The 12,465-nt window shown below is 49.5% G+C and overlaps 1 protein-coding gene across 4 annotated transcripts in view; it reads left to right on the top strand.

Annotated features, from left to right (window-relative positions):
• DGKG (diacylglycerol kinase gamma) overlaps positions 1-12,465 on the top strand; it is a 152,879-nt gene that overhangs the window by 61,000 nt on the left and 79,414 nt on the right. For all 4 annotated transcript variants that reach the window (XM_057738604.1, XM_057738603.1, XM_057738602.1 and 1 more), the window contains 3 exons: positions 2,317-2,406; positions 4,451-4,611; positions 12,048-12,112. In XM_057738604.1, the coding sequence (XP_057594587.1) occupies positions 2,317-2,406; positions 4,451-4,611; positions 12,048-12,112 (316 nt within the window). The remainder of the gene's footprint in view (positions 1-2,316; positions 2,407-4,450; positions 4,612-12,047; positions 12,113-12,465) is intronic.

Genomic DNA, 12,465 nt, shown 5'->3' with positions numbered 1-12,465 from the left:
GTGGGGTTGTGATGTGTGTAAAGCACATCAGTGCCTTCCCAGGATTCTTAGATAAAGATAAAGCCCTTCAAATGCTCCACAGGGCCCAAAGTGGTGTAGCAGCTGCCTACCCTTCCAGCCTCATTTCCTGCCTCCATCCCTTCCACCACAGGGCCTGAATGTTCTGCTCCCCTGGCCTTTGCTTGGTTCACTTCTGCTTCAGATCTCAGCCAAAGTGTGGCTTCCTCAGGGAAGCCTTCCCTGATATCTCATTATAGGACCACACTCCTTTCCAGTATGAATCTGAAATTTTTGAAGACCTTGTTAATAGGAAGGTCTTGTTACTATGAAGACCTTGCTATTTTTATTTTGAAGACCTTGTTAATAGCTGTCTCTCCTTCTTAACTATAGGTACGATGACAGCCAGAGCCATGGCTTTTTTGCCTGCTATTCGAGCCAGAGCACCTAACACAGCACCTAGGCCTTCAGTAAATATGTGTGGAGATACTACGGTGAATGAGATATAGTTTCCCCAGGGAGGTACAGTACCTTCAGGGAGCAAACAAGTAGTCAATTATAAGACAGTGTGATGAGATCACCCCTGGTCCTAAAGAAACACTCTGGAGAGGTACCTGGTCCAGACTATGGCAACCAGGAGGGCTCTGTACTGAGCAACAGAGAGCTTGTGATTTAAGGCCCTGAAAGCACTTCTGCATGGTTGACATGTTGAGTGGGAGGCAGGATGCGAGAAGGATGAGGCTAGAGAGAAAGGCAGAGCTGGGAAAGGCCTCGCTGCCAGGCTAAGGAGTGATGGGAGCCATGGCAGAAGGGAAGGCAGTGGACTGGTGTGATCAGGCTTGTGGTTCAGGGATTGCCTGCCTGGGTGGAAGTGTGGAGAACACACCAGGGGGTGGAACTGGAGGCCGAGAGGGCAGAGGGGAGGCTGCTGCAGCAGTAGCAGTGAAAAGGAGTCATACCATATCAGAACTCAGCCATCACCACGAGATGGAGAGAAGAGATTGCTTGGAAAGCTATTCAGGAGACAGCAGATAGAAATTGATGTGTGAATGGATGTGCAGTGAGGGAGAAGGAAAAATCTAGAATGATATCCCAGTTTCTAGCCTCCACACTGTGAGGATGGTTGATCTGCTGGGATGGGGACCACAGAAGAAGGGGCAGACCTAAGCAAACAGGGGCCTTCAAGGCAAATGAAGAGCCTCTGCAAAGGCAGGAGAGCATAAATACAGACTTGCATGTCCTGGGAAAATGAGAGAGTCCACCGATCTCAACCCTCCCGGTGGTAATCTCGGCCCTGAGTCTTGCCTGAGATCAGCCACTTCCGGCATGAGTCTGACAACCGGGGGATCTATGAACACCTGTTTTACTGGGGCAGCCCTAGCATGAGCCTCATGTAGGATGCCCCCGACTCAACCCCCAGCCGTGCTCCCCAATCAGATCACTGACATCCTCCCCCGGCACCAGGTGCACTGAGGTTTATGTAAGTGGTGTCCCCCAGAGCCCAGTGGGTGTCTGGTTTCCTTCAACTTTCCCAGCTCAGCCAACGTCCCGCTGCAGATCTACAGTCAGATTAAAACATATATGTTCTGCTGTGCTTTCTCTAATAGTTCAGTCTGATGCTCCTTCACAACCATCATGGGAGACAGAATTAGGAATCAGTGTGTTTGCAGGTCTGGGAGGTGGTGGAAGTGGCAAACTGGTACCCAGGTGCCAAATAACACCTGGGGGTTTTGCTTGTTAGACACAATGTTATTTTTAAGCTTTTGAGCCTGAAAGACTTGAGGTAACGCATCTTCAGTTTTCCAAGTACCCCACCATTTTCTGATGTCTCAGACCCACCTGTTTTACTATTTTTGCACTTGCCTGGCAAAGAGATCTGGGTTTGGATCCTGGCTGTGGAATGACTTTCCCTCAGTGAACCTCCATTTCTTCATCCATGAGAATGACAATACCTGCAGGCTCTGTCTGAGGGATAAATGGGGTAAATGCTGGTTATCATTAAAGATTAAAACTATGCAAACTAATGTTTTTGAGGTATATGCTGTCACCCCAAAGAAAAGAATTAGGATGAAATGAGGATAAACAGGTGCAAGTTACAAGGAGACAGATTTCACTCAATACAAAAGACTCCTTTGCAGTGATTAACGCACTGCAAATGGAAGAGATGACTTTTGGAAGTAGTGAGTTCCCCATCAGGAGAGGTATTCAAGCAAAGAATGCTATGGAGTGCTTCAGGCATCAGATCAGGGATAACTGCACAATTTGAACCATCTGTAATCACATGGCATATGGTTCTCTCTTCCTCTTCATGGGTTGCAGATAAGGCCAACTTCTCTAAGCATCCCCCTGTAGCTGTCCTGCCTCTTGGAACAGGAAATGACCTGGCCCGCTGTCTCCGCTGGGGAGGAGGTAAGTCTGCATGAGAGAGGCCTTACCCTGGAGACAAGCGCTCCAATCTACAGGGAAGCTCTGGAGAGCCAGGCTGAACTTCCCTTTTAGGGATCACATTCCACAGAGTAATCATCTCTACTCCAGGCCTTTTTGCTAACCTCCGTTCCATGCCGTGGCCTGTGTCTACCCATCATTAGATTTACCATCCACCTGAAACTCTCAGCTTCAAGACTGCCTCCCCCAGGAGAACAAGCCAACTTTAGGGTAGAATCTCCCTTGTCTCCTCTCCAGGGTTCATCCCACGAGGGGCTTGCTTAGGGATTTTTCTGCATGAAATTCCCCCTCTCCAAATTACCGCTCTTCGTCTGACTTAGGATTCAGAACGCAAACCAGAAAGCCACATCATCAGCTACTAGGAACATCCAGATCACCCTAGGCCCCCATGGCCAGGGGCCCTCATTCTGAAATTCCCCTAAGGGGGAGCTCAGAGTGGTAACCAGCTTCCAGGGCAGTGGGCAGGACCTAAAGAGAACTTTGCAAACTGCAGCAGCCCCCGTGGATCTGGGCGTGCTCCAGAGAGTGGAGAGGTTCAGGTCAGCACGTGGAGCAGACAGATCAGTCTGGCAGGCAGAATCAGGGTGAGACTCCAGATGGCTGATCAATTCCCAGAGTGATCCAAGACCAGGCCGGCAGCAGTCAGTGTGCGCGGTGGGAGGGCAGAGGCAGAGCAAGCAGGAGCCAGCCCTAGGAGGAAGTTGGCAGGCACGGGAAGAGCTGCCAGGGTCCTCAGTCACACCCTGGGCTAGGGAAGGACCCTCTGTTCAAGAGGGACAGGCGGACCGTGGCCCCAGCACTCTGGGCATCTAGGCAGCATAGCAAGGCACAAATTTCACAGCGCCCTGTGCCTCCACATAGCATCAAGGCCCTCAGCTACCTCATTGCTGTCATTGCAGTCTTGTGAGGCATCCCCTCAGGAGCTGACCAGAGCCCTGGCAATTTGAAAACACTCTTCATGGTTGTCCCAAATGCAAGCAGGAACATAGGAGTGTTATTTGAAAGAAAAGATTGTCTCTCCCACTAACTTCTCACTTACAGTTCACTTGCTACATTAGTTTTTTATTGCTACTATATGATAATAACAAATGATTATAAACATAGAGGCTTAAAACATCCATTTGTCAGCTCACGGCCCTGTAGGTCAGAAGTCCTGGGTCTTCTGCTCAGGGCCTCACAGGGTAGAATCAGGGCACTGAACAGGCTGTGCTCCTCTCTGAAGACTCTGGGGGAAGAATTTGCTTCTAAACTCATTCAGATTGTTGGCTGAATTCAGTTCTTTGCAGTTGTAGAACTGAGGTCCCTGTCTCCTTGCTGGTTGTCAGCCAGGACCACTCTCAGATCCCAGAGGCATCCCGCGTTCCTTGCCCAATGGACCCCTCCATCTTCAGAGCTGGCAGAAGAGAATCTCCCTTATTTCCAATCCCTCTCAAGCTTCAAATCTATTTCCTAAGGGAAAGCCCAGTCTTTCTAAGGACGCACCTGATTAGGTGAGATCCACTGAGGATAATTTCACTTTCTTGAAGTCAACTGGCCATGTAATATACCAAATCATGACCGTGTCTATCCCATCTTATCCATAGGTCCTGGGGGTTTGCCGAATATACATACCTGGGGGGCAAGAAATGTGGGGACCATCTTAAAATTCTGCCTACCACGCTCTCCATCTCCATCATGACGCAGTTCTGGAACAGATCCTTAGCTCTTCCATGTGCAGCTGCCCAAACATCCCGCCCAACAATCCCCCAGGGCTCGCTTCAGCTACACAGGCCTGGCCATCTTTGGCCAGCACCTAGCCCTACCCCTGCTACTCTGGCTTCCAGATCACCCCAGCTTCTTTCTGATTACTCCGTATTGTCCTCTCCTTCTCTGTGGCCCAGGGAACCCGAGTGGCCCTGGCCCACAGACACACTCTGGAGTCTCCTGGCCCCAGAGGCCCAAGGGGTGCCCCCTCAGCAACAACTTAACCTTTCTGCTCTGGGGGCAAATGCAGCGCTGTACTCCACAGGTTACGAAGGGGGCAGCCTGACAAAAATCCTGAAGGACATTGAGCAGAGCGCCTTGGTGATGCTGGACCGCTGGCATCTGGAAGTCATCCCCAGAGAGGAGGTGGAGAATGGGGACCAGGTCCCGTACAATATCATGAACAACTATTTCTCCATTGGCGTGGTGAGTTGGCCAGGGATGGCTTTTCTGCATGGGAGAGAAGAGCCCAGGTGGGCAGGAAGGGTTCTAGTCTTCCACTGTCCCCTCTGGGTCCCTACTCTTCACCTATCCCAGCTGCCCCCAGCCTCAACCTGGGTCCAGGCATCCTCGCATCTGGCCTAGGCGTGGACATCCGTATTGCTCCAAGCCCTGTCCTTGATCACGGAGGAAGCTCCTGCCCCTATCATTTTACCTAACACAAGAAAAGACAGCACAATTGTCAAAAGACTCTATTTACCCGTTGGATAATTTGAAGTAGTTAAAGAAAAGCAACACCAAGAAGCAACCAAGGGTTGAGGTCAGGAGGAGACTCTCAGGTGAGCTTCCAGAGTTGGAAATGCTGATCATCCGGGGAAGACACCGTGGTCTTAAGCTGGCCCCACTGACCCAGCTCTCAGAATTCCTTCTCTCTGGTGCTCTCCCCTCCTCCCAACCCCACTCCCCACACTCCAAGTGCTCATACGCCTCTGGGGCACCTCCTCCGGACTGACCCCTCAGGCTGAGCTCCGTGCTCCCCCTGGTGCTCCCACAGCCCTCTGTGCTCACCTCTGCCTTAGACTGAAGGGGTTGTTTTAATGTGCCTGTCTCGGCCCTCCTGCCACACACACGCACACACGCACATACACACTCACATACATACAGACACACACACACACACAGAGTATGAGGACCGCACCATGTTCCTCTTTCTCCTCCAGCTCCCATTACATGTAGCACAGCTCAGTTAGTTAGTTTTGCTGAACTCAGCTTCTGGTCCAAAGTGCTTGGTGGGGGGACACTGCTTCCCAAACTATTGGGGACAGGATTGGAGAGAAAAGATATCGGTCAGTTCCAGAACTAGAACTGGGGTTTGGGAGGAAGATGCAACAAAGACACTAGCATTTATTGAGAACCTACTGTGTGCTCTCCATGGTACTAGACTTTCGTCGTCACAGCAATCCTGCAGGTATTATTGTCCCCACCATCTGCACATTACAGATGAGGCCTCAGGACCCTGGATGAGGAAGGGGTAGAACTAGCTCACACACGCTGTGCCTTGTTCCGAAGCCAGGTTCCTTCCTTTCTGCTTCCCTGTCTCGGGAATTATGCCAGCCAGTTTTTTCATATGCACATGGGCCCCTCCAGACCAAGACTGTGTGGTCATCTCAATCATCACCTGTGTCTCTTTTGCAAATGGTGTTTTTAAAAAAAAAGGAGGAAAGAAAAAGAGAAATAATAGGCAGCCTGAGGGAAAAGCAGGGTTAAGGAAAGCGTTTTGTTTTTTAATAAGAAAACTAAAAGGAGAACCATGAAAGAGAAAAAGAACAATAATAATACCTTATATTTACAGGACTTAAAATTTACCATATTCACAGATATTTTGATTCTTTGGATTATACTGGAGGGCAGTATTACCTCCAATCTGTAAGTGAGGAAACAGAGGATTAGACTGAGAGACTTGCCTTCATTTTTTGACTCCCAATCCCATGCTCTTTTTCTGTTACTAAAACAGAAGGGAAAGACATTGCTGGACCCGTGATGGGGCTCTGAGAGGATGGAGGCACTGGACGAGAAACAGATTCAGGGGTCTCCGCTGTCCTGATCTGGTTTATCTCCCCAGCTCCCCTGCCCTCAGCGTGGGGGAGACGTCTTTCCCTGGGACTCTCCAGCTCATCCCCCAGTGACCTAGGCAGACCCCTCCCTCCTTGTCTTGACTCAAAAGCCCCCCTCCTTTGGGACCACCTGCTCCGGCTCCACTTCACTCAGTGGGAGCACGCACCCTTCAGTCCTGCAAATCAGACCTGACTGACAGGTCTGGTGTTGGGGGTGCTTCTGGAGCACGGGCTTCCCATCACTACCGTGTGACAGAAACGCGTGTCCTTTTTCCTGTAGTAACCAGAGGGTAACTTGCTGACGTGCTGAGTACCTAACGCACACCAGGCACAGGGTCCCTAGTGGTGGGTATAAGCCCTTGCCCTTTTGCAGTTTGTAAGAAGGAACTGTAGCTTAGAAAGATAGAGACCAGTCCAAGCTGGTGGGCGGTAGAGGGGAATCACTAGCGTGGAGTTCCAGAGCCCACCTGGCTGTGGCCCCCGAGCCCATGCAGCCTCTGCACAGTCCTCCATCTCCATGCTGCTGAATGTGGGGGAGCTCACAGTGTCGTATGCGATGGCTCACCCGTACCCCCCTGTCCCCTTTGTCACAAATGCAGATTCCACCCCCACGACAGATCCTGATTCATATTGACTCGGTCCCAGCAAGGTCTGGGAATTTGCGTTTTCAACAAGCCCCTGAAATAATTCTGATGCAGATGGTCCCAATCAAGTCCTCAGTGCGTGAAGACAACCCGTGAGAACAGAGAAGGATGGTCAAAGAAAGTGGTTCTTCCCAGGAGCAGAACCCAGATCTGAAGTAGATGAAGGAGAGAAAAGATAGAAAGGAGGGGAAACCAGCACCTGTAAGCCACGGGCTGGAAGTGAGAGCTGAGCCGCAGGACTGGGTGGTCTGCCTGGGAGCTTCTAGGTGGCAGGTTACACCCACGGCTGCCATCGGAGTCCTCAGCCCCAGCTCTTCTCTTTCTTAACACACCCAGCTCTGGCTGCCAGAGATAACAGGATTCCTAAGGCCTCCCTGTCCGTCCCTACACAGCGCCATATGCAAAAAGTGATATTCACTTAGTATTGCTGACCAAATGAATGACCGTGCCAAAAAGGAAGATACAACCTCCCCTCAACCAGATAACCAAGCCCTAATCCCAAAAGCCATAACCAAGCATGGTTTTAATTTATTCTTACAAATAAGAGGGCGAGGGGATGGGAGGGAGGGAGGGAAAGAATACAAACTAATTATCCCCCAAGGAAGTGCGTAGGGGGACTTCTCTGGCGGTCCAGCGGTTAAGACTCCGCACTTCCACTGCAGGGGGTGCAGGTTCGGTCCCTGGTCGGAGAACTAAGATCCCGCATGCTGCAGGGTGCAGCACCCCCTCCGAAGAAAGGAAAGGCACAGGAACAGATTCTCCATTTCACTCAGAGGTCAAGATATTTATCTGCCCCGAGCTGACGTGCCATAATCCACTCGGTTCATCTTTCCAATTATGAAGAACGTCACAAAAATCTTCCTCATGTTTTTTCTCATATACCTTTAGCTTGTGCGTGTTTAACATTTTATTGCAAAGCAGTGAAGAACCAGGATTGTTTTGATCTCACTGGTGTACCCTTAGCCTTCTCTCAATAAAATGCTTGCAGGGTTTGTGTGCTCACTCTTTAAAAGCTGGAAAGGGAAATTCTTGAGAAAACAAGTAGCCAACATGTAACCCTAAGAGAGTCTGGGGCTGACATTTGCAGAAGCTCTTGCTCCCTATTTGACTTCCCAAACTTCGTAAGAGGAGAAGTAGTAGGTAAACCAACCCCCACTTTCACTTCCTTAAGACGATTAGAGTCGGACTCCTTTGGCAAAGAGAGCCCTGCAAAGTCTTCGCCTCTTTTGAAGGATTCAGAATATCTTACTGATATCAAATGTCTGCTGCCCTGCATTTATAAAGGTGGTGACAGTGACTGCTGCCATGGTGTCCCTAGGTGGTAGAGAATTCACCCTGATGAGTTCGCTCACTCCCCTTGGTGCCAACAGAACCCATTTAATAGATGGTGGGATAAACAGGGCAGACTCCTGGCCTAATGAGAGAGTGACAAGGGCCTCACTGTCGCCACATTCCCATCACCCACAGACATGCCAGCTCCCCACTAGTGAAGAGCTGAGATGGCTGGCCTTCTCAGTCCCGAGACCTGATAACATCCATTGGCAGGAGATTTTAAACAGTCATTCGGGACGCTACTTCCTCTGACTTCTCTGGCTGCCTCATCCCTGCTCTTTATTTTTGGATTTGCAGAAATGTCAGGATGGCCAGGTATCAGTGACAGGAAGTTTGGGACTGCAAAATAATTCCTGGGGTATGTGTAATTCTGAATGCCTCAAAGGCTCTGCTTTCACTGAGCCTTAACAGGATGAGTGAACAGCTAATCCCTTGAGTCAATGAAATCTATTTCTGATGCTAGGGGAACCCAGGGGCCAAGGAGAGGCCACAGACATCACACTAACACACACAACATTTTCTACCTTACACTCCGTACTTATTAGAGAGACTTCACCAGCTAAGTTTCCACAGTAGTAGATCCATTAGGGAATTTGTCGGAAAGTCATCATTTCCCTGCAACCTTTTAAATTCCTTCAGCCTCAGGTTGTCTGTCACCTGTGAAAGCCAGGGAGGTACTTGAACAATGGGGCTCCCTGAGAGGTGTCTTGGACAAGGGATCTACACACTTTTTCATTCCCTAATCTGCTGTAATTTTTCAGAACAATCCAAATTCCAAATAATCTGTCTTCGTGTCTCCTTTCTGTTTGTTTAATCTCCGTTAGTTGCCAAAGTGACTTAGACCTACATTGTCCAATATGGTAGCCGTTAGCCACGTGTGATTATTGTGCACTTGACATGGGGCCGCTCTAAATTGAGAGGGGATGTAAGTGTAAAATACACACCAAATTTCAAAAATGTAGTCTGGAAGGATTTTAAATATTCTTGATAATTTTTAGATTAACTACAGGTTGTAGTGATATTTGTTCATTGAAAAGTATTAAAATTAATTCCATCTGTTTATTTTCACTTTTTTAATGTGGCTGCTAAAATGTTTTTCTGATTTATTTCTATTGGGCAGGACTGGCCTAGACATCCAAATAACTCAGAGTCCAAATGACTACTGCTTATATTTGGAAGGGGCACAAAAGTCTTTTGTCCAGCTCTGCGCTTGGGAGTTTTAGTTCAGGGAAGAGCAGCTGTGTGTCCACGCTGCTTTTAGCTCCTTTTCACCCCACACCTCATAGAAATGACCCCAGAGAATGAAGCCATCAGAAATGGGTGTGCAACACGTCCATGGGCGTGCAATTCCCACCCCCACCTTCCGAAAAGAAGTCTCATTTTGCTGGAATTATTACAAGAAAGGGTTAGAACCATTGTAGCACTGGTTTCTAAAATTTAAATGAAGTCACTACTGAATGTAAGTACAGCCAGCTCAGTGCCTGGCACAGAGAAGCCCAGCAGAGGGTAGAGGTGAATCTTGCCTCTCTTTTTAATCCCCAGGTAGAGAAACAGGGTCAGAGTCTTTACCAGCATTGCATTTTCAAACCCGAACAGCAAGGACCCGCTCAACTCCCTCTCACCAACTTTGTGTATTTACCATGGGATTACATTGTCCAGTTAGGAACCCCATGCTTAACTAGCAATATTGTAAAGGCCGGTCTTTGTGAAGAGAAGCTTTGCAAAACCTAGTTATGCAAAAAACCCAAGGATAATCAGAACTACACAGAGGGCAGGGCCTGTGCACATCTCAGGGAATTACAAAACCAGGAGCCACTCATAGCAGCGTTGGGGGCGGGGGATAGTGAATTACAAATCAGGCCAGGCAACATGTGATTGCTTTTTTCTTTTTTCTTCTGTTTTTTTTTTTTCTTTCCTGACAGAAGAAAATTAGTGCTTCAAAAGAACACAAGGAGATGGAATGTTTTCTTGAATTCTAGAGAAGCATTTGACAGATGTCACAGGAATCTTACTCAGAGTGTTCACGAAACTGGCTCAGGAGGAGGGAGGTGGGCGCAGTCTGGGGGCATGAGGCGCTGCTGCCTGGAGAAGCTGTGCAGGCTGCATAGGCCCAGGGCACAGAGCCTCCCCCCGCCCCCTGCTCCAGGGTGTTGTACCTCTCCCACTGCGGTCCACGGGGTGCCTAAACTTCAACTCTTGATGTGTCTTACCCAGAACACTAACAAATAATGCAGTCACTAGAGTTTAAATGTTAAATTCCCAAGACATTATTTCAGCAGAGTGTTTGTTTGCCAATCATAAAATCAGCCCATATCCTTGACTTGCCCTGTCCGCCTTTCAACAGGGGGCTGCTAGCTGGGTTGACTCCTCTGCCAAGTGCAAATATTACCAAAGCCCCTCTTTGTCCCCTAACTTGCTTCTGGATTTTCTATCCCCACCATGAGCCTGTGTTTTACTCACCACACACAGCACGTGCTCCAAAAAAGCCTTCTTTCCCAAGCTACACCTCCTGATGTTAAGAAAAATTTTTTTTCAGAAATTTTCTTTTGTTGCATTTCCATATCAAGAAAAGGAATTGATATGCACGAGCTGAAAATTCACCATATGGAATTTGAGTTTTCTTTTAGCTACACATTCCAGTAAATGAGTTTCTGTGTCTTTTTTTCCCTGCACACATCTGAATCAGCTCCCTTGTTCTGTCGCCCCACCCCCCATTCCTAGCTCAATTAGCCTGTTTATTTCTAGAACCCACCACCTGCACCCGAGGTGCTGGCTGGAGGCCTGAGCGGTGAAGGGGGGCGTAACACACCCTTCTGCTGGAAAAGGAGACCATGAACAAGGGCAGAGGACCAAACTTGAGGAAGAAAGATGGATTCCGTTTTAGGTCTGAAATTCAGGGTTGGTTCTAGATACACGGCAGAGACAGCAGCAGCCACATGCTAGTAGCAACTATGAGAACTCGAGATGGCCCGTGGCATGGAGTGCAGGCTTCAGAGTGGACTCAGGGCTAAGAAGGTCTGCTCCGAGCATGGAGAGCCCGGAAGTGTGGTGACATGTGGGCCATCTTAACTGTGAGTTCTGAGGAGCAGGTGGCCGAAGTGCAGCAAAGGAATGTGCTAATAGGAGGATGGCAACGTGTCCATAGAATGTGGTAATGAAACTCATTGACCAGGGGAGAATCATTTCCATGGAGTGATCAAGAGGCAGAAGCCAGAGTTTAAATACATGTTTCGTTACCTGCTAAGCCTGTTATCCAATGCTACCAATTCTGTCTACTGAAATGGATGATTAAGAGCTAGTATATAACAACGTCTACCAACATCAGTTTTCTGGTTTGGATAGTTACCTAAGATGTTATCATTCCAGGGAGCTGGGTGAAAGGGACACAGGCACTCTCTGTACTATTTTTGCAACTCCTTATGAATCTTAAAATATTCCAGAATACAAAGTATTTTTTCAAAGAGTGAATAGGGCGAGGCATTTCCAAACACTCACACTCAGCCCCACATGGGCTTCTGCCGTTCTCACTGCTCACAGACCTGAGACGCAGTCCCTGCCCCCAAAGGGCAGCCGCGTCCCCTTCATTCACCCTGAACTGGGACGGGCAGAGAGTGAGCACTGCGAGAAGTCAACGGGCATAAGCTCTAACAGGATGGGCGGCACTCGCCCCTAACCTTGGACCTGGTGTCCAGCCTCTGTGGGGGCCTCCCTGGGCTCCCCTCTGAGATCTGCGGGATTTTGATGAGCGTGTGTGCTCGCTTCTCTTCCTTCCCTGTTGTACAAGGTCAGGACCACTAACCAGGGATCTGCTTTCTGTCCCATTCCCTTTCAGGATGCTTCCATCGCACACAGATTCCACGTGATGAGAGAGAAACACCCTGAAAAATTCAACAGCAGGTAAGAGGGCCCTGCGCGTGTAGCCGGGGCTGCACTGCCCGCCGGCCCCGCCCGCGCGGCCGCTGGTCCCAGGCCTCCACCTGCTCTCCCCAAAATGTCCTCCGTGTGGCTGCCCAGCGCTTTCCTGCCACGTTGCCGGAAAGAGGGCTTCCATTTCTAAGAAGAAAACGGTGTCAGAAACCTGCCGCGGTCTGGCCTCCAGTCCCCTCCCAGAGGGTGAGGTGCAGAGGGAGGGCCTGGGGCCAGGAGGGAGGGCGTGGCGCGCCCGCCTTGGGTAGCGGGGGTCTGCGCTGGGCTAACTGCATCCCCCTCCTGGGGCGCCGCAGCTTTCTCCAAACCTTCAGCTCCCCCAC

Source organism: Hippopotamus amphibius, chromosome 6, assembly GCF_030028045.1.
Source record: "Hippopotamus amphibius kiboko isolate mHipAmp2 chromosome 6, mHipAmp2.hap2, whole genome shotgun sequence".
NCBI classification, from domain to species: Eukaryota; Metazoa; Chordata; class Mammalia; order Artiodactyla; family Hippopotamidae; genus Hippopotamus; species Hippopotamus amphibius.
Note: the sequence above shows the minus strand (reverse complement) of the source record. Positions and strands in the feature narration are given on the sequence as shown.